Source organism: Balaenoptera ricei, chromosome 15 (assembly GCF_028023285.1).
Source record: "Balaenoptera ricei isolate mBalRic1 chromosome 15, mBalRic1.hap2, whole genome shotgun sequence".
Classification (NCBI taxonomy): Eukaryota; Metazoa; Chordata; class Mammalia; order Artiodactyla; family Balaenopteridae; genus Balaenoptera; species Balaenoptera ricei.
In genome coordinates, this window is record NC_082653.1 from 25,561,580 (window position 1) to 25,589,156 (window position 27,577).

General features: G+C 46.4%; 1 protein-coding gene across 3 annotated transcripts in view; it reads right to left on the reverse strand.

The window, feature by feature from the left end:
* Positions 1-17,612: 17,612 nt before the first annotated feature.
* Positions 17,613-27,577, reverse strand: part of ZNF341 (zinc finger protein 341) — a 42,368-nt gene continuing 32,403 nt past the window's right edge. For all 3 annotated transcript variants that reach the window (XM_059897543.1, XM_059897541.1, XM_059897542.1), the window contains 5 exons: positions 25,939-26,035; positions 24,191-24,323; positions 20,965-21,076; positions 20,637-20,707; positions 17,613-18,846 (listed from right to left, as the gene is read on the reverse strand). In XM_059897543.1, the coding sequence (XP_059753526.1) occupies positions 18,317-18,846; positions 20,637-20,707; positions 20,965-21,076; positions 24,191-24,323; positions 25,939-26,035 (943 nt within the window). In that variant the 3' untranslated portion in view covers positions 17,613-18,316. The remainder of the gene's footprint in view (positions 18,847-20,636; positions 20,708-20,964; positions 21,077-24,190; positions 24,324-25,938; positions 26,036-27,577) is intronic.

The window sequence follows — 27,577 nt, forward strand, 5'->3', positions numbered from 1 at the left end:
GGCGATGGTAAGATTGGGTTAGCCACTTGCTCAGGGTGACAGTTTTGCTCCTTGACAAGCAAATGCACACCTGGTGGCAGGAACTTTCAGGAAAAGGCAAAACCCAGATGGTACCTTGTAGGCATCATTCTGGCAGGGAACACAGACCTTTGGTTCTGCATCAAAACCCACACTTGGCCTTCTCAAGATGGCCCCCAGTGGTAGGGACAACCTCCTGCCATGCCTTTCGCTGGGCTCCCTTGTTGGAATCTCTGACCTACTGTGACACTGTGTATCTGGTGCACGACCACCTGGATCTCACAGACCAGAGGGACACACATCCCCACACCTCGTGCTGGTGACACCATCTCCCTGAGGGTCTCCACGTTCAGCCTGGGAGCCCACCTCTCAGTCCCATGTTCTATATGCCTGTTCACAGGGACACCTGCACTAGCCCTCAATATTCCAGCCTCCTCCCAAAGTTCATGAACACGCCATGACCAGCGGCAGCTATCTGGTCGTTATTATTTACCCCAAACAATGCCCTGGCAGTCACTCTGCTGAGCATGCTGGCTGCCCTGTGACTCTCCTTCCAGAAGAGAATCTGTTTTAAAGTTCAAGTACACATTCCTCAATTCAGAGCGGAAGCTGAGCGACATTTAAAGTGAGCCACCGGCTTGGTTTCAGGTGGTTCAGAGGGACTAGGTGCCCATGAAGAGCAATGTGGGGGAATCGGATTTAGGTGAGGGTTTTTTTCTCGGGGGAGGGAGGGTATCTGGGATTGCTCCTTAAAAATATCTTCAGCACACACAAAAAAACCAATTTGTAGCTACATATGGTGACGCATGTTAACCAGACTTATTGTGGTGATCGTTTCACAATATACACAAATATTGAGTCATTATGTTGTAAACCTGAAACTAATATACAGTCAGCCCTCCATATCTGCAGGATCTGTATCCATGGATTCAACCAACTGAGGTTTGAAAATAGTAACAAAAACAACAAAAAAATCCAGAAAGTTCCAAAAAGCAAAACTTGAATTTGCTGTGCACCAGCAACTATTTATATAGCATTTACATTGTATTAGGTATTGTAAGTAACCTAGAGATGATTTAAAGTATACTAGAGGATGTTATATGCAAATACTACACCATTTTATAATAAGGGACTTGAGCACCCTCAAATTTTGGTATCTGAGGGGGATTCTGGAACGAATCCCCTGAGGATAGCAAGAGATAACTATAATGTTATATGTCAATTATATCTCAATAAAAAATGCAAAAAAGCCCACCCCCATTAACAGATACAAACTACTATACATAAAATAGATAAGCAACAAGGATTTACTGTACAGCACAGGGAATTATATTCAACATCTTGTAATAACCTATGATGGAATATAATCAGAAAAAAATATATAACCGAATCACTATGCTGTACACCTGAAACTAACACAATATTGTAAATCAACTATACCTCAATTTAAAAAAAGTTCTCAGTAAAACAACAAAAACAACAGCAAAACCCAGACAAAACAAAACAAAAACAGTGTGGCCCTGACATAAAGATAGATATATAGATCAATGGAATAGAACTGAGAGTCCAGAAAGAAACCCATACATCTATGGTCAATTGATTTTCAACAAGAGTACCAAGACCATTCAATAGGGAAAGAACAGTCTTTCAACAAACAGTGCTGGGACAACTGGATATTCAGATGCAAAAGAATGAATTTATATCCCTACCTCTCACCATATACAAAAAAGGACTCAAAATGGATCAAAGACCTAAATGTAAGAACTAAAACTATAAAACTCTTAGAAGGAAACATAGGTATAAATCTTTGTGACCTTCAATTAGGCAACAGTTTCTTAAATATGACACAAAAAGCACAAGCAACAAAAGAAGAAAATAGATACATTGGACTTCACCAACATTAAAAACTTTTGTGCACCAAAGTCCATTATCAAGAAAGTGAAAGGGCGGGCTTCCCTGGTGGCGCAGTGGTTGAGAGTCTGCCTGCCAATGCAGGGGACACGGATTCGAGCCCTGGTCTGGGAAGATCCCACATGCCGCGGAGCAACTGGGCCCGTGAGCCACAACTACTGAGCCTGCGCATCTAGAGCCTGTGCTCCACAACAGGAGAGGCCGCGATAGTGAGAGGCCCGCGCACCGCGATGAAGAGTGGCCCCCACTTGCCGCAACTAGAGAAAGCCCTGGCACAGAAACGAAGACCCAACACAGCCATAAATAAATAAATAAAATTAAAATTAAAAAAAAAAAAAAATGTCCATTGGCATTTAAAAAAAAAAAAAAAAGAAAGTGAAAGGGCAACTCACAAAATGAGAGAAAATACTGGCAAATTCCATACCTGACAAGGGGTTAATATTCAGAATACACTTTTTAAAATTTTTTTTAAATTAGTTTATTTTATTTTTGGCTGTGTTGTGTCTTTGTTGCTGCGTGCGGGCTTTTCTCTAGTGGCGGCGAGCAGGGGCTACTCTTCGTTGTGGTGCACGGGCTTCTATTGCGGTGGCTTCTCTTGTGGCGGAGCACAGGCTCTAGGCGTGTGGGCTTCAGTAGTTGTGGCGTGTGGGCTCAGTAGTTGTGGCTCGCGAGCTCTAGAGTGCAGGCTCAGTAGTTGTGGTGCGCAGGCTTAGTTGCTCCGCGGCATGTGGGATCTTCCTGGACCAGGGCTCAAACCTGTATCCCCTGCATTGGCAGGCAGATTCTTAGCCACTGTGTCACCAGGGAAGCCCCAGAATACAATTTTTAAAAAGGGACTTCCCTGGTGGTCCAGTGGTTAAGAGTCTGCCTTCCAGTGCAGGGGACGCAGGTTCGATCCCTGGTCAGGGGACTAAGATCTCACATGCCGCAGAGCAACTAAGCCCACACGCTGCAACTACTGAGCATGCAAGCCACAACTAGAGAGAAGCCTGCGTGCCCCAAAGAAGAGCCCACGCACCGCAACGAAAGACCCCGAATGCCACAACAAAGATCCCGTGCAACCAAGACCCAATGCAGCCAAAAATAAATAAATATTTTTTTAAAAATAAATAAAATTATCTTTAAAAAAAAAAGCTATTACAACTCAAAAACAAAAAACACAAACAACCCAATTAAAAAGCACTGAATTGTACACTTTAAGTAGTTAAAATGGTGAATTTTATGTTATGTGAATTTTAACTCAAAAAAAAGTGTGTTGAAGTAATGAAAAGAAAATATGTTTGGGGGTAGGGGATTATGAGGTACAAACTATTATGTATAAAATAAGCTAAAAGATATATTGTACAACATGGGGAATATAGCCAATATTTTATAACTGTAAATGGAGTATAACCTATAAAATTGTGAATCACTATATTGTACGCCTGTAAATTATGTAATACTGTACATAAACAAAAAGAAAACATGTTTTGGTGCCTACCACACAAACCTAGTTTAGAACTGGGGCTCTTCCATTCAGCCATGTGGCAAGGTGCATCATCTGCCTCGGTTTCCCCATCTGTGAAAGAGACACTAACTTCCACACCAGGCCACATTCTGAGGATTCACTGAGAATACAGGTAAAGGGCCTGGCACAGAATATGCAACCAATATATATTTACACAATAAATAAACAATAATGACAGGAATAATAGTCAATAACATCTATTGAGCCCTCATGCTGAATCAGATGGCTTACATAGAATACCTCATTTAATCATCCCAACTATAGCTCAATGAGGTAGGTACAGATTACAGCTGAGGAAATAGAAGCTTCGAGAGGTTGAATGACTTGCCCAGGGTCACACCATTATTAAGTAGTGCGGCTGGCATCTGATACCCCAGCAAGTAATAGAAAATCTTTATTGAGCACTTTGTTCTAAGCAAGACACCAAACTGAGCATTTTACAAGAAATAGCTCATTTAGCCCACACAACAACTGCATGAAATGAGCATTATTATCGTCCCAATTTTGTACATTAGATACTGGAGAAACAGAGAAGTTGAATAGCTTGCCCAAGGTCACACAGCTTGTAGGGGCAGAGCTGGGATTCTTACTATAAATACAACCTGCTTAGCCACTATGCTTATACCGCCTACATCCAAATGAATAAATGGACAGAGAGATACACATGAAACCGAGCAAGAGCTCGTGTGCCCATGATGCAGAAAGCCAAACTCTGACAGCGGGCATTTGCAGCAAAGTAAGGATTTATTTGCAGGGCATCAAGCTAAGGAGTGGGAGACAAGTCTCAGATCCACTTCATCTTGGTCTTTGAGTTAGGGATGTTTTAAGGGGGAAGAACAAAGGAACTAGGGTTAATCATCGTCTTGTGACATTTCTTAATCATAGTTTCAGGAATCAGGAGGTCTCCTTTTTATAATTCTCTGTCCAGGCGGTCCATGGCTTGAGGATCTGTGGGCTCATCTTGCCCTAGAGAAACAACCTGAGCTTGTAAGTTAATGATGACATAGTAGCAATTTTAGTACATTGATGATGTTATCAACAATAGCTGACTCTGGTTGATTAGTGTTCAGTTAGCACAGGATTGAGGCCAGAGGGGACAAAAAAGGGATTGAGGTCAGAGGAGACAAGCAGGGGAATAAAGTTTTGGATAGAGAGATTAATCATAAACTCAGTACGGGAACTCGGTTTCAGGGAGACTCGGTTTCACACAGAAACAAACACATAAATAAAGTGTGATGGACATGGGAGCAAGTGTGACCTTCCTGGGGAACAGGTCAAAGTTAGCAATAGGCATAGGTCAGGCCCAGCAGAACCTGTACAGTGGGGAGTTGGGGGAGATTGTGCCCTGGAGGGACCCCTGCACTTGAGCTAATGGTGGGTTACAAGGCGTACTTCATATCCCTTCAACTGAGCACGTGCAGGCCATGTAACAGGCACCAGGCCCTAGGGAGCCACATAGGTTCCAATAATGGATTGATGACTCCTTGGTCCTCATGCCAGAGAAACCCACATCCTCACCCAGGTCCAGGCCCAACACAGAGGTAGACTAGAAGTCCCCCTCCACTGGAAAAGAAAGGTCCACATCCAATCTCAGAATATCCTGTTGGCTCTACCCTCAAAATATATCCAGAACCCCACCTTTTCTCACCATCTTCACTGCTGTCACTCTCACTCATTTCACCATCATTTCTTGCCTGGATTTTTGCAGTAGCCTCCAGTGGTAGGCAGAATATTGGCCTTCCAAAGATGTCCACATTCTATAGAATGTCATCTTAAGTGGCAAAAAGGGCTTTGCAGAAGAATTAAATTAAGGATCTTGAGATGGGGAGATTATCCTGGTGGGCCCAATGCAATCACAAGAAGAAAGCAGAAGGGTCAGAGTCAGAGAAAGAATGGAAGATGCTACCTTTCTGGCTTTGAAGCCAGAAAGGGGTCACAAGCCAAGGAATGCAGGTGGCTTCTAGAAACTGGAAAAGGCATGGGAATGGATTTTCCCCAAGAGCCTCCAAAAGGAACACAGCCCTGCCAGTAACTTGATCTCAGTCCATTGAGAACCATACCAGACCCCTGACCTCCAACACTGAAAGATAATAAACTTGAGTTGTTTTAAGCCACAGAGTTTGTAGTAATTTGTTACAGCAGCAATAGGAAACTAATACACTTCCTCACTGGCCTTCCTGTCTCCACCCTTACCCGCTCCAGCACATTCTCTAAATGGCAGCCTGAGGGGTCCTTTAAAAAATACATGTCAGAACCACTGCTCACAGTCCCCTCGATGGCTCCCCACATACCTCAGAGTAAAAGCCAAAGGCCTTTCAATGTCCCTCAAGTCCCTATATGATGTGTCATGATCCTCCCGTCACCTCACTGCCTTTCCAACTCCTCACTCCAGCCACACTGGCCTCTCTACTGTTCTTCAAACACAGCAGGGCCCTCCAACCTTAGGGCATTGCTTTGCAAGGGCTATGCCCTCTCCCTGACATGCTGTTTCCCAGATAACCACATGGCTCATTTCCTCTTCCTTGAGTCTTTTCCTAAATGTTTCCTTCCTAGTGAGGCCTTCCAGGCCACCCCAAATAATGCTGCAACCTGCCCCACACCCCATACTCCCCAAACCTCTACTTGTCTCTAGTTTTTCTCTTTTCTACAGTAATTTATCACCTCCTAACATATTATATAATTTGCTTATTTACTTTGTTATTTATCTTCTGCTTCCTCTACAGGGGAACTCCACAGATCATTACCTGTTTGGTTCACCGTGTACCGCCAATGCCTAGAACTATGCCTGGCATATAGTAGGTGCTCATTAAATATTTGTTGCGTGAATAAATGAATGGACTGAGGTAGCTGTGACCCGGGGGTCAGGAGAGCTGGATCTGAACTCAGTTTGCCATGACAAGACCCTTTCGCTTTCTGGGCTTCAGTTTACTCTCTGTGATTCTATACAGAGAAGTTGGGCCTTGGCCTCCTGCCTCAGGTTCTGTGCCTGACCATACACCAGCCATCCTTGGCCAGTAGGGGGTCACCCCCAACCCTGAGGTAGAATCTACTAAACTCCCTGACACCACCACCCTTCAGGTCCTGAGAATCCACGGGGCACTTGCTGGCAGCCTTGGGGGTTGGGAGCATCTGCAGCTGCCACCTCCACTCCTTCCTCCCCAGGGGTGATAAAATTGGTGCAACCGGTTCTCCTGGGCCAGGCAGGATACTTGCTCTGTCAACTGAGACTTCCAAGCCACCGCCTTTGTCATTTGTCCCAGATATTCTCAGCTCCCTTTTAAGACAAAGGAAAGAGTCCTTTATAACCAGACATTACCTCCCAATTCTCTCTCAGCCTATGTGGCAGATTCTTACTGGGGGAAACTTACCCTTGGCCTCTGTGAGGTGGGAGGAGAGGATGTGTGGAGGGGACCTTGTTCGTTCAAAATATCTCAAGAAATATTGATCGAGCAATTCCTGGGAAGTTCTAGGCACTGCAGATATACCAGTGAACAAAACAGAAAAAAGTCCTTGTCCTTGTGGGTTTCTAATGAGGGGAACAGACAATAAAGAAACGTCTAATATAACGTCAAGGGTGATGAATAAAAATGAAGCAGGCTAAGGGACTAGAGAATGATGGGAGTGGGTAGGGGTTATTTTAGACAGATTGGCCAGGGAAGACCTCTCTGAGGAAATGACTTTTGGACAAAGGTGAATAGAAGGAGGGAGCCAGCCATAAAAAATCTGGGAGAAGAGCATTCTAGACAGAGGGAACAGCAAGTGCAAAGGTCCTGAGGTAGGAACTAGTTTATATGATGGAAGAACAGCTAGGGGGCAGGTGTGGCTGGAGTGGAGTGAAATAAGAAAAGAGTGGTAGGAGGGCTTCCCTGGTAGTGCAGTGGTTAAAGAATCCGCCAGCCAAGGCAGGGGACACGGGTTCGAGCCCTGGTCCGGGAAGATCCCACATGCCACGGAGCAACTAAGCCCATGCGCCACAACTACTGAGCCTGCGCTCTAGAGCCCGTAAGCCACAACTACTGAACCCGCGTGCCGCAACTACTGAAGCCCGCGTGCCTAGAGCCCGTGCTCCGCAACAAGAGAAGCCACCGCAATGAGAAGCCCGCGCACCGCAACGAAGAGCTGCCCCTGCTCGCCGCAACTAGAGAAAGCCCGCGCGTGGCAGCAAAGACCCAACACAGCCAAAAAATTAAAAAATAAACAAAATAAATAAATTTAAAGAAAAAAGAAAAGAGTGGTAGGAGATGAGGGCTGCATGGCATAGAACCTTGAAATCTACAGGGAAAACTTTAGATTTCACCCTGGGAAGGATTGGAAGCCACTGGAGGGTTTTTTTTTGTTTGTTTTTTTATTTATGGCTGTGTTGGGTCTTCGTTTCTGTACGAGGGCTTTCTCTAGTTGCGGCAAGTGGGGGCCACTCTTCATCGCGGTGCGCGGGCCTCTCACTGTCGCGGCCTCTCTTGCTGCGGAGCACAGGCTCCAGACGCGCAGGCTCAGCAATTGTGGCTCACGGGCCTAGTCGCTCCGCGGCATGCGGGATCTTCCCAGACCAGGGCTCGAACCCGTGTCCCCTGCATTGGCAGGCAGCTTCTCAACCACTGCGCCACCAGAGAAGCCCCCACTGGAGGGTTTTAAACAAGAAAGTGGCATAATCTGACCAGGCTCTAGAGAGATCCTTTGGGCTGCTGTCAAGAGAATGGATCATGGTGGAGGAATAGAGAAAGCAGGGAGACCAAAGAGAAGGCTGATAGGCTTCCCTGGTGGCGCAGTGGTTAAGAATCCGCCTGCCAATGCAGGGCACACGGGTTCAACCCCTAGTCCAGGAAGATCCCACATGCTGCGGAGCAGCTAAGCCCTTGTGCCACATCTACTGAGCCCGCACGCCTAGAGCCCGTGCTCCGCAACAAGAGAAGCCACCGCAATGAGAAGCCCACGCAGTGCAATGAAGAGTAGCCCCCACTCACCACAACTAGAGAAAGCCTGTTCACAGCAACAAAGACCCAGTGCAGCCAAAAATAAATAAAATAAAATTAATTAATTTTTTAAAAAAGAGAAGGCTGATGATACGGTCATTCATGCAGGAGAGCCTGGTGGCCTCGACAGGGTAGTGTGGCCAAGGAGATGAGCTGTGGCTGGAGCCTCAGAGAAGTGGTTCCAAAAATAACCATCTCATCAGAGCTGGTGAGAGCTTTAGAAATCCTAAGACTAGGCAGGAGTTCTGGAGTCTGTCAGTCCTGGACTGGAGGCCCAGCTCCACACATTCCAGCTGTGAGTCCTTGGGCAAGTTGTTATACCTCTCTGAGCCTTGGTTTCCCCACCTGTAAAATGGACATGATAAGAGAGCTTGCTTCCAAGGGGTGTCTTGAGGACTCAGTAACATATAAATAAGGCACAGAGCACAGGGTGTGGCACTTAGTATACAGTCAGTAAAACCATGACTCAACTCCCCACATTTATTGATAGAGAAACTGAGGGCAGCTCTGGCTTAGAGGCAGACAGAGGACTGGACGTAAAGGAAGCAGAATTTACAGGGTTCCTCAAAGTCATATACCCACAGAGTCTATAAATAAGATGAATGAGTAAAGTGGGCCAGAGACATGAAAAATCATGTGGCCCTGCCTGGCCATCTTGCTTTTCCACTTTTCAGACACATGTAATATATGTGCTCACCTAAAGGGCTGGCTAGCCCAGCTCCACCTGACTACTGCCCCATGGTACCAGATATCCCATTTTTATCTTTTTTTTTTTTTTTTTCTGTGGCCACGCCGCGCACCTTGCAGGATCTTAGTTCCCCTACCAGAGATTGAACCCACGCCCTCAACAGTGAAGGGTCGGAGTCCTAACCACTGGACAACCAGGGAATTCCCCCCATTTTTCAATAGAAGTCAGAAACCCAGATTTTTATGTGAAATCTCCCAACTTTAAATTACATTTTCTAATTACTCCTAGAGTATAGGAACACAGTAAATTTTTATATATTTGTCTTACTATTATTTCAGCATCCTTGCTATTATTTCCTCCTTTCCAATCCTTACATCATTTATTTTCCTTGCCTTGTTCCTTTGGCTAGACCTCCAACATAATGTTGAAGACATGATAGCAGGCACCATGGTCTTCTTCCTGACACAGAAGGAATGAATCTTACTTTTCATGATTGCAGGTCTCCAATTTCATTATTTTTAAATGTTGGCTCATTTTTCAAACATTGTGAATGCCAAAGTCTATCAACCTGTGGGCTGCCAATTTGTGATCTCTGCTTTACCAGAATTCTCTCCCTCAGTTGCAACAACAGTCTAATTGGGTAGGTACTATTATTCTCCCCATTTGACATATAAGGACCCCAAGGTTCAGAGAGGTGAAGTGACTTGCCACAGTTACACAGCTGGGAAGAGGCAGAGCCAGGATTCAAACCCAGCTCTTCCTGATGCCAAAATCTGTGGGACCTTGGATGCCCAGGTCAGTTCCTCTTTATACTACACCCTGTCCTGCATCTAGGGGCTCTGGGGTCCTGGAGAAGCTCTGTCATCAACTTTGAGTGACCCTTGACCATGGGCCTTCCGCTCTCTGGGCCTCAGTCTCTCATCTGCCAACCTGGGACACGTTCAGCTATGAGAACCCCAATAGTGCCCCAGCCTCCTCCCCCACAGTCCAACTGCACATCTGTTAAGTATTAGACCTGATCTTGATATGGCCCTTGTTTGGGGGCCTGGCTCTGTCACTTACTGCTGTGTGACTTGGGCTGCTTAACCTTGCCTCATCTCAGCTGTAAAATATGATTAAAAGTAGCACCTACCTTAAAGTGCTTAGGACACACCAGGCATGATATAAGTGTCTAGTAAACTTTAGTCCTCGTGATTACTGGTAAGTGCATGCATGTGTACATTGGCAGGAAGAAAAGAGAAATATAATTTAAATAGTTGTATTAGGATGGAGATTTGGTTTTTAACATTTTTTACTATCACTGTTACAATTTTTTTAAAAATGTTTAATGCCACCCATGACTCTTCCATTATAGAGAATATATTAATTATAGAGAATAAAATTCCTTAACCCAACATCCAAGGCTCTCTCTGATTAGACATCAACCCATATTTCAGTAGAGCAGAGTGGCTAAGGCCACGTGGAGTCAGGCCACTCAGCCTGAATCCCAGCTCTCTGACTTATTAGCTGTGTGAGTTTGGGTAAGAAACTTTACCTCTCTGTGCCTACATTTCCTCATCTGTAAAATAAGGAAAGTGACAATTCTCACCTGATGGGGCTGAGGTGATACGACATAAAAGGTTTATAGCACAGTGTCAATCACATGAAGGCTCGAAGCATATTAGTGATTATCATGATCTACCCACTTCCCCCAAATCTCTGTCACCCTGGACCATTCACCAGCCCCAGAACACGACACACCTTGAGCACTGTCATACCTCGAGGTCTTTGCTCATGCCCTGCTCTACTTGGCATGCCTTCTTCTTCTTCTTCTTTTTTTTAGTTTTTGAATTTTATTTATTTTTTTTTACAGCAGGTTCTTATTAGTTATCCATTTTATACATATTAGTGTATATATGTCAATCCCAATCTCCCAATTCATCCCACCACCACCACCCCCCGCCACTTTCCCCCCTTGTTGTCCATACGTTTGTTCTCTACATCTGTGTCTCTATTTCTGCCCAGCAAACCGGTTCATCTGTACCATTTTTCTAGGTTCCACATATATGCGTCAATATACGATATTTGTTTTTCTCTTCCTGACTTACTTCACTCTCTATGACAGTCTCTAGATCCATCCACATCTCTACAAATGATCCAGTTTCATTCCTTTTTATGGCTGAGTAATATTCCATTGCATATATGTACCACATGTTCTTTACCCATTCGTCTGTCGATGGGCATTTAGGTTGCTTCCATGACCTGGCTATTGTAAATAGTGCTGCAATGAACATTGGGTGCATGTGTCTTTTTGAATTATGGTTATCTCAGGGTATATGCCCAGTAGCAAGATTGCTGGGTCATATGGTAATTCTATTTTTAGTTGTTTAAGGAACCTCCATACTGTTCTCCATAGTGGCTGTACCAATATACATTCCCACCAACAGTGCAAGAGGGTTCCCTTTTCTCCACACCCTCTCCAGCATTTGTTGTTTGTAGATTTTCTGATGATGCCCACTCTAACTGGTGTGAGATGATACCTCATTGTAGTTTTGATTTGCATTTCTCTAATAATTAGTGATGTTGAGCAGCTTTTCATGTGCTTCTTGGCCACCTGTATGTCTTCTTTGGAGAAATGTCTATTTAGGTCTTCTGCCCATTTTTGGATTGGGTTGTTTGTTTCTTTAATATTGAGCTGCATGAGCTGTTTATATATTTTGGAGATTAATCCTTTGTCCGTTGATTCGTTTGCAAATATTTTCTCCCATTCTGAGGGTTGTCTTTTCGTCTTGTTTGTAGTTTCCTTTGCTTTGCAAAAGTTTTTCAGTTTCATTAAGTCCCATTTGTTTATTTTTGTTTTTATTTCCATTACTCTAGGAGGTGGATCAAAAAAGATCTTGCTGTGATTTATGTCAAAGATTGTTCTTCCTATGTTTTCCTCTAAGAGTTTTATAGTGTCTGGTCTTACATTTAGGTCTCGAATCCATTTTGAGTTTATTTTTGTGTATGGTGTTAGGGAGTGTTCTAATTTCATTCTTTTACATGTAGCTGTCCAGTTTTCCCAGCACCACTTATTGAAGAGACTGTCTTTTCTCCATTGTATATCCTTACCTCCTTTGTCATAGATTAGTTGACCATAGGTGTGTCGGTTTATCTCTGGGCTTTCTGTCCTGTTCCATTGATCTATATTCTGTTTTTGTGTCAGTACCATATTGTCTTGCTTACTGTAGCTTTGTAGTAGAGTCTGAAGTCAGGGAGTCTGATTCCTCCAGCTCCATTTTTTTCCCTCAAGACTGCTTTGGCTATTCGGGGTCTTTAGGGTCTCCATACAAATTTTAAGATTTTTTGTTCTACTTCTGTAAAAAATGCCATTGGTAATTTGATAGGGATTGCATTGAATCTGTAGATTGCTTTGGGTAGTATAGTCATTTTCACAATATTGATTCTTCCAATCCAAGAACAGGGTATATCTCTCCATCTGTTTAAATCATCTAATTTCTTTCATCAGTGTCTTATAGTTTTCTGTATCCAGCTCTTTTGTCTACCTAGGTAGGTTTATTCCTAGGTATTTTATTCTTTTTGTTGCAGTGGTAAATGGGAGTGTTTCCTTAATTTCTCTTTCAAATTTTTCATCATTAGTGTATAGGAATGCAAGAGATTTCTGTGCATTAATTTTGTATCCTGCAACTTTATCAAATTCATTGATTAGCTCTAGTAGTTTTCTGGTGGCATCTTTAGGATTTTCTATGTATAGTATCATGTCATCTGCAAACAGTGACAGTTTTACTTCTTCTTTTCCAATTTGTATTCCTTTTCTTATTCTTCTCTGATTGCCATGGCTAGGACTTCCAAAACTATGTTGAATAATTGTGGCGAGAATGGACATCCTTGTCTTGTTCCTGATCTTAGAGGAAATGCTTTCAGTGTTTCACCATTGAGAATGATGTTTGCTGTGGGTTTGTCATATATGGCCTTTATAATGTTGAGGTAGGTTCCCTCTATGCCCACTTTCTGGAGAGGTTTTCTTTATCATAAATGGGTGTTGAATTTTGTCAAAATCTTTTTCTGCATCTATTGAGATGATCATATGGTTTTTATTCTTCAATTTGTTAATATGGTGTATCACATTGATTGATTTGCATATATTGAAGAATCCTTGCAACCCTGGGATAAATCCCACTTGATCATGGTGTATGATCCTTTTAATGTGTCATTGGATTCTGTTTGCTAGTATTTTGTTGAGGATTTTTGCGTCTATATTCATCAGTGGTATTGGTCTGTAATTTTCTTTTTGTGTAGTATCTTTGTCTGGTTTTGGTATTGGGGTGATGGTGGCCTCGTAGAATGAGTTTGGGAGTGTTCCTTCTTCAGCAATTTTTTGGAAGAGTTTGAGAAGGATGGGTGTTAGCTCTTCTCTAAATGTTTGATAGAATTCACCTGTGAAGCCATCTGGTCCTGGACTTTTGTTTGTTGGAAGATTTTTAATCACAGTTTCAATTTCATAACTTGTGATTGGTCTGTTCATGTTTTCTGTTTCTTCCTGGTTCAGTCTTGGAACGTTATACCTTTCTAAGAATTTTTCCATTTCTTCCAGGTTGTCCATTTTATTGGCATAGAGTTGCTTATAGCAGTCTCTTAGGATGCTTTGTATTTCTGTGGTGTCTGTTGTAACTTCTCCTTTATCATTTCTAATTTTATTGATTTGGGTCCTCTCCCTCTTTTTCTTGATGAGTCTGGCTAATGGTTTATCAATGTTCTTTATCTTCTCAAACAACCAGCTTTTAGTTTTATTGATTTCTGCTCTGATCTTTATGATTTCTTTCCTTCTACTAACTTTGGGTTTTGTTTGTTCTTCTTTCTCTAGTTCCTTTAGGTGTAAGGTTAGATTGTTTATTTGAGATTTTTCTTGTTTCTTGAGGTAGGCTTGTATTGCTGTAAACTTCCCTCTTAGAACTGCTTTTGCTGCATCCCATAGGTTTTGGATTGTCATGTTTTCATTGTCATTTGTCTCTAGGTATTTTTTGATTTCCTCTTTGATTTCTTCAGTGATCTCTTGGTTATTTAGTAACGTATTGTTTAGCCTCCATGTGTTTGTGTTTTTTACGTTTTTCTCCCCCTAATTGATTTCTAATCTCATAGCATTGTGGTCAGAAAAGATGCTTGATATGATTTCAATTTTCTTAAATTTACTGAGGATTGATTTGTGACCCAAGATGTGATCTATCCTGGAGAATGTTCCGTGTGCACTTGAGAAGAAAGTGTAATCTTCTGTTTTTGGATGGAATGTCCTATAAATATCAATTAAATCTATCTGGTCTACTGTGTCATTTAAAGCTTGTGTTTCCTTATTAATTTTCTGTTTGGATGATCTGTCCATTGGTGTAAGTGAGGTGTTAAAGTCCCCCACTATTACTGTGTTACTGTTGATTCCCTCTTTTATAGCTGTTAGCAGTTGCCTTATGTATTGAGGTACTCCTATGTTGGGTGCATATATATTTATAATTATTATATCTTCTTCTTGGATTGATCCCTTGATCATTATGTAGTGTCCTTCCTTGTCTCTTGTAACATTCTTTATTTTAAAATCTATTTTATCTGATATGAGTATCGCTACTCCAGCTGTCTTTGACTTCCATTTGCATGGAATATCTTTTTCCATCCTCTCACTTTCAGTCTGTATGTGTCCCTAGGTCTGAAGTGGGTCTCTTGTAGACAGCATATATATGGGTCTTGTTTTTGTATCCATTCAGTGAGCCTGTGTCTTTTGGTTGGAGCATTTAAACCATTCACGTTTAAGGTAATTTTTGATATGTATGTTCCTATGACCATTTTCTTAATTGTTATGGGTTTGTTTTTGTAGGTCCTTTTCTTGTGTTTCCCACTTAGAGAAGTTCCTTTAGCATTTGTTGTAGAGCTGGTTTGGTGGTGCTGAATTCTCTTAGCTTTTGCTTGTCTGTAAAGCAAGGTTTTGATTTCTCCGTCGAATCTGAATGAGATCCTTGCCGGGTAGAGTAATCTTGGTTGTAGGTTCTTCCCTTTCATCACTTTAAATATATCACGCCACTCCCTTCTGGCTTGTAGAGTTTCTGCTGAGAAATCAGCTGTTAACCTTATGGGAGTTCCCTTGTATGTTATTTGTCATTTTTCCCTTGTTGCTTTCAATAATTTTTCTTTGTCTTTAATTTTTGTCAGTTTGATTACTATGTGTCTCAGCGTGTTTCTCCTTGGGTTTATTCTGTATGGGACTCTCTGCGCTTCCTGGACTTGGGTGGCTATTTCCTTTCCCATGTTAGGGAAGTTTTCGACTATAATCTCTTCAAATATTTTCTCGGGTCTTCTCTCTCTCTTCTCCTTCTGGGACCCCTATAATGTGAATGTTGTTGTGTTTAATGTTGTCCCAGAGGTCTCTTAGGCTGTCTTCATTTCTTTTGATTCTTTTTTCTTTACTCTGTTCCGTGGCAGTGAATTACACCATTCTGTCTTCCAGGTCACTTATCCGTTCTTCTGCCTCAGTTTTTCTGCTATTGATTCCTTCTATTGTATTTTTCATTTCAGTTATTGTATTGTTCATCTCTGTTTGTTTGTTCTTTAATTCTTCTAGGTGTTTGTTCTTTCATTCTTCTAGGTCTTTGTTAAACATTTCTTGCATCTTCTCAATCTTTGCCTCCATTCTTTTTCCGAGGGCCTGGATCATCTTCACTATCATTATTCTGAATTCTTTTTCTGGAAGGTTTCCTATCTCCACTTTATTTAGTTGTTTTTCTGGGGTTTTATCTTGTTCCTTCATCTGCTACATAGCCCTCTGCCTTTTCATCTTGTCTGTCTTTCTGTGACTGTGGTTTTTGTTCCACAGGCTGCAGGATTGTAGTTCTTCTTGCTTCTGCTGTCTGCCCTCTGGTGGATGAGGCTATCTAAGAGGCTTGTGCAGGTTTCCTGATGGGAGGGACTGGTGGTGGGTAGAGCTGGGTGTTGCTCTGGTGGGCAGAGCTCAGTAAAACTTTAATCCACTTTGTCTGCTGATAGGTGGGGCTGGGTTCCCTCCCTGTTGGTTGTTTGGCCTGAGGCGACCCAACACTGGAGCCTACCCGGCTCTTTGGTGGGGCTAATGGCAGACTCTGGGAGGGCTCACACCAAGGAGTACTCCCCAGAACTTCTGCTGCCAGTGTCCTTGTCCTCATGGTGAGCCACAGCCACCCCCCACCTCTGCAGGAGACCCTCCAACACTAGCAGGTAGGTCTGGTTCAGTTTCCTGTGGGGTCACTGCTCCTTCCCTCCTGGGTCCTGATGCACACACTACTTTGTGTGTGCCCTCCAAGAGTGGAGTCTCTGTTTCCCCCAGTCCTGTTGAAGTCCTGCAATCAAGTCTTGCTAGCCTTCAAAGTCTGATTCTCTAGGAATTCCTCCTCCCATTGCCGGACCCCCAGGCTGGGAAGCCTGACGTGGGGCTCAGAACCTTCACTCCAGTGGGTGGACTTTGGTGGTATAAGTTTTCTCCAGTTTGTGAGTCACCCACCCAGCAGTTATGGGATTTGATTTTATTGTGATTGTGTCGCTCCTACCATCTCATTGTGCCTTCTCCTTTGTCTTTGGATGTGGGGTATCTTTTTTGTTGAGTTCCAGTGTCTTCCTGTCAATGTTTGTTCAGCAGTTAGTTGTGATTCCGGTGCTCTCGCAAGAGGGAGTGATCGCACGTCCTTCTACTCCACCGTCTTGAACCAATCCCCCTGGCATGCCTTCTTCTATCCATCAAACACTCTGTGTCAAGGCCTAGATCGGGTGTTACCTCCCCCTCTGAGACTTCCTGTCCCCATCAGCCCCTCCCCTGGCCCTCCTGAGGGCTGGGTACGCTTACCGGCCTTACTCTCTCAGCTGTGCACTGCTACCTCACTCGCCCCTCCCACTGCATCACACCCTTCCTGAGGATGTGGGGAACTTGACCTTGCTCTGAGTTCCAGCCACAGGCCCACACACAGATGTCTGAGGGATGTCAGCCTTCAGGGAAACTCAGTGATCAAATTGAGTCCGACAGTCCTCCCGCATCCTGCCCTGTTCCATCTCAGCCTCAGAGTCCTCTCCTGTAACTAAGGCAGTGTGGCCCAGCACGGTGGTGGTGAAGACAAATAAGAAAGCACTGGTGAAGGCCCCTTTTCTCCCTCCCTGTCTCCCAGGAGCCTAATTTGCTTCCCCCCTGGACTAGCTGGAGATGGGGAAGGGAATGCTGGATGTGGGGGCACCTATGGCCATCCAGAGGCCTGCTCGAGATGGTCCTCTGACTCTGGTTAGAGTTTCTGATTCCAAAGGGTTTTAGGGCAAGGCCCAGGACCCTGCATTTTCAAAAGTGAGTTATAAACCCCTTCCTCCAGGGGTTTCCATGGGACATATTCTGAAATAACTGTTCTGGATGCACCAAACCTCTCTATGGCAATTGGGGCAGCGTAGCTGTGTGAGGAGCCAAGTGACCCCTCAGCCCGCACAAGCTTTGGAGGGGGGAACGCTGCCACCTAGGGGCTAAGAAAATTGCCAAAGCTAGGGCCTGAGCCATGTTGATAAAAATATTTATTGAGCACTTTCTGAGTGCCGGGCACTACGCCAAACTCTATGCCAAACTCTTTGTACATTTCATCATACTGGATCCCAATGACAGCCCTATGAGGTAGTACTGTCATAAGCCCCATTGTACAGATGAGGAATGCAGGGCTCAGAGAGGTCAAGTGACTTATCCAAGGTCACACAGCAAGTAAGTGTCAGCGCTTGGATCTGAAGCCAGATCTGGCTGACAGCTGAACTCTAACCACAACACTCGAGTGCCTCCTACATGCCTACATCACAGAGTCATCTGGGGATGCTGGGAGAACTGCATGTGAAAAGGTTTAACAGGTAAGGGCTCCAACCATATCAGGCCCCTGAAGAGCAGCTTAACTAGAGGCTGCCCCTAGGCAGCCTGGAGGAGGGGTGGGTGGGACTGCCCTGTCTTCTCTCATGGGCAGCCTGACCACCAGCCTGGACCAGCCAGACCCTGGGCCATTCAGGCTCAGCTGCCTCAGATCCCAGAATGCTGCAGGGCTTCCCAGAAGGACAGGGGACACAGCGAGGCGGCCCTGGGCCAGGGTTTACAGAGCATGTTCCAAAAGGATTTTGACCAATGGCTCACTTCCACTGGGAAGGATCTCTAGCCAGCTCCTAGAGGCCCTGGACCCAAAGGTGAGCATCAGGCAGGATGTGGGAGCAAACACCATGGGTCCATCACTCCGAGGCCTGGATGTAGACAGGCACAGCAAGCATGGCACACGGGCCCTCGGCCCCTGCCTGCAGCTCCGCCAGGGCCAGGTTGGAGCCCAGGCCCTCGGCATGCCCGGGCACCACCAGCTCAGGTTCGCCCCCTACCGTCCCCCCAACTACGATGGACAGCACGGCATCCGGCTCCGAGAAGGGCGGCTTGCCTGGGGCGGCCTCGGGCACTGGCCCAGGCCCTGTGTCCTTCAGCTCCTCCAGCCCCAGCGGGTCAGGCAGGGGCGTCACCACCTTGCGGCCACCAGTGCTGCCGCTGCGGGGGGCTGCCCTCCTCCGGGGGGGCCGCCGGGCTTGCAGGTCCTTGTCCTTTTGGGGGCCGAGGCGGCAGCGGTGGTCCTTGAGGTACTTGTGGCGGGAAAAGCCCTTGGCGCAGCCGGCACAGCGGAACTTGTAGTTGCCTGTGTGGGCGCGCTGGTGCTCGGCGAGGTGGGCACGGCGGCTGAAGGACTTGCTGCACAAGGCGCACTTGTGGAGCTTCATGCCTGGGGAGCAAAGGGAAGGCAGTGAGAGGCACCCAGACCCTTCACCCTGCAATGCTGCCCTGGCACTTGGAACGAAGCCCAGTTCCCCAGCTTGCCCTACGAGCATGGGTGTGATCTGGGCCCTGCTCCCTCCACTCTCATCTCCCACCTTCTCCCAGCCACTTACCCTGTGCCAGCCTCCTGCCTCTGGGCCTTTGTTTGTGCTGTTTCCCCTCTGCCTGGAACAGCAAGCTCAGCCCCTAAACCTTGACTAACTTTGCCAGGTCACCATCATCTCTCTCCTCTCTGGTCTGCCTGCCTCACCCTGGCCATCTCAGACCATTCCCCACAGGGCAGCTAGAGCGGTCTTGGTAAAACCTCTCCATGACACTCCCTGCTCCAAACCCTCCAGTGATTCCCCAAATTTCCCACAGAGTCGCTGCAGCTGGCCACTCCCTTCACCTCTCAGACCCATCCCCTTCCTCTCCCCTCTCTTGTTCTCTGAGCTCCAGGCCTCCCGCCCGCCTTTCCTCGTCTGAAACACCCGCCAGTCTCTTCCCTGCCTGAAGGCTTCGCATTTGCTGCTCCCTCACCCTGGAAGCCATTTCCGGCTCTTCTCCTCTCTCAGACTCAGCTTTCGTGTCACCTCCTCCGGGGAGCCCTCCCTGATACCCACTTCCCTTCTTTCTCTGCCCCCTCACTCTGCTTATTTCCATCTTTGCCCTCAGCATATTTTAGTGTAACATACTTATTTGTTTGCTGTTCATTTTCGATCTCTGCCACTAAATGCTAAGCTTCCCCAGGAGGGCAGGGTGGGCTTCTGCCTGATTCCCCCATGGCACCCCCAGTGCCTGACACATGGTATTCTCGCAATAGTCACTCACTGGATGAATCACTGGTGCCTCCATATCCACCATGAAGTCAACTCCATCCCACACACAGCCTGTGCCATGGTCCCCTCAGCCTCCCTGGGATGACAGCTCAGAGAGGGGGCAGTGACTTGCCCGAGGCCACCCAGCAGGACAGTGGTACTGCCAAGAATCAAGCCCAGGCCCTCTGTCTCCAAGTCCTCAATCTACTCTCTTAGTTTTCACACTCTCTTTAGCCACTAGATCCTGTTTACAAACCAGTGGTTGTTAATCAGGGGTGACTTTACTCCCCAAGGATCTTTTGGCTTGTCCCCGGAGACATTTTTGGTTGTCATAACCGTGGGGTACAGGCCAGGGATGCCGCTGAACATCGTACAGTGCACAGGGCAGCCGCCCACGACAAAGAATTATCCAGCCCAAAATATCAATAGTGTTGATATTGAGAAACCTTGTTCTATAGACCAAGTGGTATGTGGAAAGCCAGCCAAGCTGCTCTGGGGAAGCAGCAGCCCCAGGAGAAGCTCTGTGGAGCCGCCGGGAAACTGAGGAGTGGTGTGGAGACCCCTACTCCACACCCCAGCTTCCTCGCTCTGCCGAGTGGGCCAAGGAAGCTCCCTGGCCTTACCTTGGACCCACTCAGAACTGGATCTCCCTCCACACCTGACCCCACCTCTGTCACACTGGGTGCCTCTCTGATATACAGTCATCTCCTCCTGAGTCAGCTTCCTCCTCAGCCTGGGGGACTGTGGCTGACTCACCTCCGTACACCCTGAGGACCCAAACACAGGCCAGGCTCATGGCTCCCCGGGGCAAAAGTCTATTGGCTGGAAGGTACCAGGCAGGGAAAATAAGCCTCACAGGATGTGTTTGCTCTTTCTGGAGTCCCTGCCCAGGGGGCTTGAGCTGAACCAGACCCTCCTGGCACGTCCAGGAGCCACTTACCGGAGTGGGAAAGGATATGAGCCTTCAGCTTGTCTGGCCGGTTGAACTCCTTACTGCAGCCCGTGTGTGTCCTAGAATCCAAAACACTGGTCAGGGGAGCTCACTCAGCACAGGACTCTCTTGCTGGCCGCCCTGCCAGCCCTGGGCAGGACGGACTCGCTCATCCACCCTAAGGGCTGGGCAGGGAAGCAGCATGGGGAGTGAAGCAGCCAGGCGGGACCCAGGACAGGACAAAAGGAGAGAGGGCCTGCAGCCCTCGGCCCTGACCCCCCGCTTCTATCCCACAGCTGGGTAAACCTGCCCCCTCCCACCCACCGTCTCTACTCACGAGAAGGGGCATTTGTATTTCTTGAATGGCTCATGGATCAACATGTGTCTCTTCAGTTTGTCCTTGCGGTTGAACGCAGACTCACACACCGAGCATTTGTAGGGCTTCTCACCTGCAGGAGGAAACACAGATGGGGGACCGAGGGTGCCGTGAGAGGGAGTGTGAATATGGGGCGCAGGGGTCTCCATCAGGGGACAGCAGCTCCTCCAGGGAGGTGGCCTGAGGGAATATTGCCTCTCCCTTTCCTCGGGACTTTGCTTTGCCAAGGAGGAGAGGAGGCTGGTTCAGTTAGGATGGGCAGGAGGGGCCTCTCTGACGAGGCAACACCTGAGGTGGTGAGGGAGTGAGCCACGCAGGAATGTGGGAGTGAGGGTCCCAGGAAGGAGGAGACGTGGGGCACCGCCTGTGTCTGAGGGGAGGCCCGTGTGGCCGGGCTGGAGCAGGGGAGGGAGAATGAGGCAGAAGAGGAGGTGGGCAAGGCAGCCAGGCCCAGAGGGAGGGCTTGGGAGGCAAGGTTTTCACTCTGAGCCGGATGAGAAGCCACCAGAGGCGCTGAGCAGAGGAGGGACAGGATCTGACTCGAGAGCCTCACAGGCTCCCTCTGGCTGCGTGTAGAGAACAGATTGAGGGCGTGAGGGTGGAGGCAGGAAGGAGGCTGGTACAAGAAATGGGAAGTGGCCAAGTACGGGTGATGTCCAGAAAGCAGAATCGGCAGCCCTTGCCAACGGACTGGCTGTGGGGCATGAGAGAATCTAAGGCGTGGGCTGGGCGACTGGGTGGATGGCCGTGACATTTACTGAAGTGGGGTCCACCACAGCGGAGGGGGGAATTACACCTTATCTGGTTGAATCCTTGCAACAAACCATAAGGTAAGTCCTAGAAGAGAAAACTGAGGCTCCTGGTCTACACCTAGTGTTTGGGGGAAGTAAGATTCCAGCCCGGCAGTGTGACCCAGAGTCCACCTGAGTTGCCCCAGACCGTCTGCTGCAGAACCCATGCGTGGGGCTGGGGGTGAGGGGTGGCATGGAGAGCAGCTCTCACCTAACAGGAGTCAGAGGTCAGAAACTGCCCTTTGGAAAAGGGCTATTACTGGGTTGCTTTATTTCCTGCCATTATTTCCTCTCTGTTCTCCTCTCTGGGATGAATAAAGTACTTTTGAAAAATGTCAACCCGGGCTTCCCTGGTGGCGCAGTGGTTGAGAATCTGCCTGCCAATGCAGGGGACACGGGTTCGAGCCCTGGTCTGGGAAGATCCCACATGCCGCGGAGCAACTAGGCCCGTGAGCCACAACTACTGAGCCTGCGCGTCTGGAGCCTGTGCTCCGCAACAAGAGAGGCCGCGATAGTGAGAGGCCCGCGCACCGCGATGAAGAGTGGCCCCCGCTTGCCGCAACTAGAGAAAGCCCTCGCACAGAAACGAAGACCCAACACAGCCAAAAATAAACAAATAAATAAATAAATAAAGGAGTTCCCTTAAAAAAAAAAAAAAAAAAAAAAATGTCAACCCAATGATTGAGGAAATTCTGGTCCTTACAATGGAATGTTCTGCAGTCATTAAAAAGATTAAGGTCGATCTGTTTCCTGATCTGGAAAGATCTCCTGGCTATACTGCTAGGGGGAAAAGAAAAGTGTAGGACAGCTTAATACAGTCCCATTTTTGTTAGAAAAAAATACAATCCCCATACTCCAAAAAAGCCCTGGCCATATGGGTTTGTATCAACACAGAATATGCAGGGAGAAAGGTAGGGGAGGGTACACACCAAACTGTCAGTAGCAATTAAGATTTGAAGGGGGAATTTAACATTTTACTTTACATACTTCCATACTGCTTCCATTTTTACAAAAAGCATGTATTACTTGTGAATAATAATGATTATTTTAAAAACCATAAAGAAAGCAATTTGGTAATATCTATCAAAATTGCCAATGAAGTTTCTTCTTTTTCTTCTTTTATCATAAATATGAAATACATGTAACAGAAAATTTACCATTTTAACCATCTTTAAGTGTACACTTCAGTGGCATTAAGTACATTCTTATTGTCGTGCTACCATCACCACTATCCATCTCCAGAACTTTTTCATCATCCCAAACTAAAACTCAGTACTGCATATACATTTTAACCTAGCATTTCCACTGCTAGGAATGTACACTACAGATATATTCCCAAAAGCTTGTCAAGAGACCCACACAGCATTGTGTATACAAACTAACAGCTGAAAAAATAATTTAAGTGTCCATCCATAGGGAAATGGTTAAATCAAAGATGGTAAATGCAGGAGAATACTATGCAGCTGAGAAAAAGAAGGTGCTATTAGGAACATCTTCAAGGTACCTTGATAAGTGAAGAAAAATGGCACATAGTAGAGTTATAATATGTGCCTGTTTGTGTAAAAGTAAGCACATGTTTTCTATAGATGTAAAATAAAACTAGAATGTCCCAGATGAGACCACTAACAGTGATCACCTTTGGGGAGGGGAATTAGGATCACTCTTCAAACTGGGAACTCCAAGTCACAAACTGATGGTGGTTATTTTAACAACTAAAACTGTACAGATAGAAAAGATTGTTTTGTGAAACTTCTGTTTCAGTATATTCTGTGTGTACGTATGTGTTTCCTGGGTTGCATATAAAATGTATTCTTTACCGTAGGCCATAGTAAAAAAAAAAAAAAAAAAAATCAAAAACCATTTGGATTGTCCATCTGAGGAGAATGCTTTTGTACTATCAAGGATTTTTTCCTCAGGTTTTCTCAATCTTTAGACCCTTTTCAGTATAAAACAGAACAGAATTTTTTAACTAATAAAAAACATTTTAAAGCTTAAAAGAAAATAAAGTGTCAATGTATCTCAGCTGGGGAACTAAGGAGAGAGGGTTCTATCCAGGTTTGGGAGGGAATTTTGCATCGAGCACAACGCCCCCACCCCCAGGGGCTCAGAATGGCCTCAGGGGCAGAGCCAAGAGTCCCCCCACCCACCTCCCAAGGCTCATCTCCACTCTAGTGTTGGTGGGAACCCCTTGTTCACTTGAGGGGGCAGGTAGGGGCCAGGAAGGAGATGGGAAGGCGGGATGAAGAGAGGGAGGGGATGGGCAGGAGGGGGCTCAGGAAGAAGGCTGAAGGAGATGGGGAGGAAGGCCAGAGGGGGATGGGAAGGGGAACAGAGAGGGTGTCTGGGGGGAGGGGAAGGGGGACTGAGCAGGAGTTGGTGGGGGGCAGGGTACCCACCTGAGTGGATGTGAGCGTGCAGTTTGAGGTAGTGCTCCCGCCGGAAGAACTTCTTGCACACCTGGCACTTGAACCTGCCCCCACTGCCGTGGGTGGGCAGGTGACGCCGCAGGTAGCGTTCACAAGGAAACACCTGGCAGGACAGAGGAGTGAGCGTCAGGTCTGACTCACCAGCCCTCACCGCGTTATGAGCTCAAGGGGCCCCTCGTTACCAGCCCTTACGGAAACATCTTCCTTTCTGCCCACTAGGGGTCAAGGCCCACAGTGTCAAGCTCAGCCAGTAGAACCTCATGGCTCCCACTACTCACCCATAAGCCCAGTCAAGACATGCCTGTCCTGAGGTTCTGCCCAGGCTGTTGTTTCTACCCAGGGAGACTTTCTCTTAGCCTGACAAACTCCTACTCATCCTTTAAGACCCAACTCAGGTCACTGCTTCTGTGAAGCCCTCTCTGACTCCTCAGTGCCACACCAGGCAAAGCAAATTCCGCCCTTGAATGTCCACCCATATTTTTAAAGTCAGCATCTAACTTATTGAAACACAGCCCTTTGCTTGTACGGGATCTCCAAGAGGGCAGAGAGGGGCTTTCATTCCTCAGCACAGGGCCTGAATCAAATGACTGACAAGCAAAGGAATGAATAAAAAAATGAACAAATAACTGAAGAAATAAATGGAAAGGTAATAAAAAGCCAGAAAACACAGAAAGCAAAATCTCCTTCTTCCCCAGGCATAGGAAGAGCATTCATTCATTTTTTCATTCATCTGATATAGAGAAGTGGTCAAGGACACAGACCCATCAACTTACTAGCCCCATCATTTCCTAGCTGGATGACCTTTCTGTGCCTTGGTTTCCCCATGTATAAAATGGAGATAGTAATAATCTGCCTACCTCCTAGGGTTAAATGAGTCAGTTCAGATAAAATGCTCAGAACAGCATCTGGCACATGGTTCTTGATAATTCACGATAACTTTTATTCAGACCACAAATTCCAAACCCCTAAATTAGGCTATATAATTAGAAACATCTACAATGAGGCCGAAGTGAAACCAGGGCTGTCTGTCCTGGAAAATCTGCCTCGTAAGGTTGTAAGAAAATGAGTAGAACAAAGAAACCAGTTAAACACACCAGGGGGATGCAATCAGCAAAATCCAGACTTCAGGAAACTCCACAGGACCGATGGCCCAGTTTCTTCAACAAATACATTAAAAGAAAAGAAAAAGGAGCATCGATGGGGGGAATCTGTAGATTAACAGAAACTTTGGTCGTATCAACCAATCACAATATATGGACCTGATTCAAACAAACTTTACAAAAATTATGTTTTTGGGAAAAGTGGAAAATGGAACACTGCCTGGATATTTGATGATATGAAGGGCCAGGCTTTAGTGAGGGCTTCCAGATCCACTGAAAAGAAGAACCAGTAATAACAAGGATGATAAGACATCAGGAAGCTGGAGGCCGCCGTTCAGATGCTGGGCCTGGGCCCAGGGGAGGCCTCACTCCACGTCAGCCCAGCCTGGTCCGCCTGGCCCAGCAGTATCCCTGGGATGGCCACGGGTGGCGTCCAACGGGTAAGACAGGCCAGGCAGAGCTCTCGCTCTTCAAAGACAAAGTGTCATCTGCGGAGACAACCCCAAGCTTGGCCTGCACGTGTGCTGAGGCAGGAGGGGAGAAGGAGACGGTGGGGTCTTCACTCCATCACCTCTCGCCCCCTATTTCCGCCCAGCCAGCAAGGGCAAGGTTCCCCACCTTTTGGCAGTGCGGGCAGGGGAAGTTGTGAGTGGCGGTCTGCAGGTGGTGCTCCAGCGCCTCGGGGGTGGAGTACTTGTTGACGCATTTGACACACCTACATGGGGAGGAGCAGAGAAGTGAGAGAGCGTGTGTGCCGGGCTGGACGCCCCAGCAGGCGTGGGAACCGGCCACTCCCCACCCCCAACACCAGGAGGCAAAATCCCACATCTGATTCATTCTTGAATCGGTCAATTCTCGCTTGCCACTGCCTCCATCCTAATCCAAACCATCTTGCTCGGACGCGTGCAGTAGCCTCCTCCCTGCCCTAATTCATTCTCCACAGGGGAGCCAGCAGGAGCTTTAAAAATCAAAATCACAGCTTACCTTTCCCCCTCCCCATATCCTGAAGTCCATTCTCTAGTAGGTCTGTGTCTTTATTCCCATCTTGCCCCTAGGTTCTTCATGACCTTTTTTTTTTTTTTTTCTTAGATTCCATATATATGTGTTAGCATACGGTATTTGTTTTTCTCTTTCTGACTTACTTCACTCTGTATGACAGACCCTAGGTCCATCCACCTCACTACAAATAACTCAATTTCGTTTCTTTTTATGGCTGAGTAATATTCCATTGTATATATGTGCCACAAAGTGAGAGAATGGCATGGACATATATACACTACCAAACGTAAAATATATAGCTAGTGGGAAGCAGCCGCATAGCACAGGGAGATCAGCTCGGTGTTCTGTGACCACCTAGAGGGGTGGGATAGGGAGGGTGGGAGGGAGGGAGACGCAAGAGGGAAGAGTTATGGGAACATATGTATATGTATAACTGATTCACTTCGTTATAAAGCAGAAACTAACACACCATTGTAAAGCAATTATACTCCAATAAAGATGTTAAAAAAAAAAATCAAAATCAGACCATGTCACACCCTTGCTTAAAAATCCCCACCTTGGCTTACAAGGCCCTACTGGCCTGACTCAGTCCCAGCTCTCAGCTTTCACCTTTCCCCATTGCCCATCTCACACCCTCTGCTCCAGGCCCCCCGGTCTCCTGAATGCACCCAGAACACACCAAACTCGACCCCACCTCAGGTTCTTTGTACTTGCTGTTCTTATGACCTGGAACGCTCTTCCCCCGAGTCCTCCCCTTGGCAGCACCTGCTCAGCCTTCACGTCTCAGCTCAAATGTCACCTCCTCAGAGGGACCCTCCCCGACCACCCCGTCTCAAGGTGCCCCCCAGAGCCCAGCCCCAGCCACTTCCTATTATGCTCTCCAGTTGTATTTCTTCTTAGCAATTATTATCTGGAATCATTTATTTGCTTACTTCTCTGTCTTCTCCACCAGCAAGTGGGCTCTGGAGGCCAGGACCATATCTGTCTTGTTTGTCTTGTTCATAACCTGCTCTGAGCACCAGGGACAATCTCTTACATGAAAGAGTCAGATAAGGACCCACTGTAGAGCACAAGGGACTCTACTCAGTACTCTGTAATGGCCTACATGGGAAAAGAATCTAAAAAGGAGTGGATAGATGTATAAGTATAACTGATTCACTTTGCTGTACACCTGAAATTAACACAACATTGTAAATCAACTATACTCCAATAAAAATTTAAAAAAAAAAAAAGTCAGACAAGGATCCAGGTCTGGCTC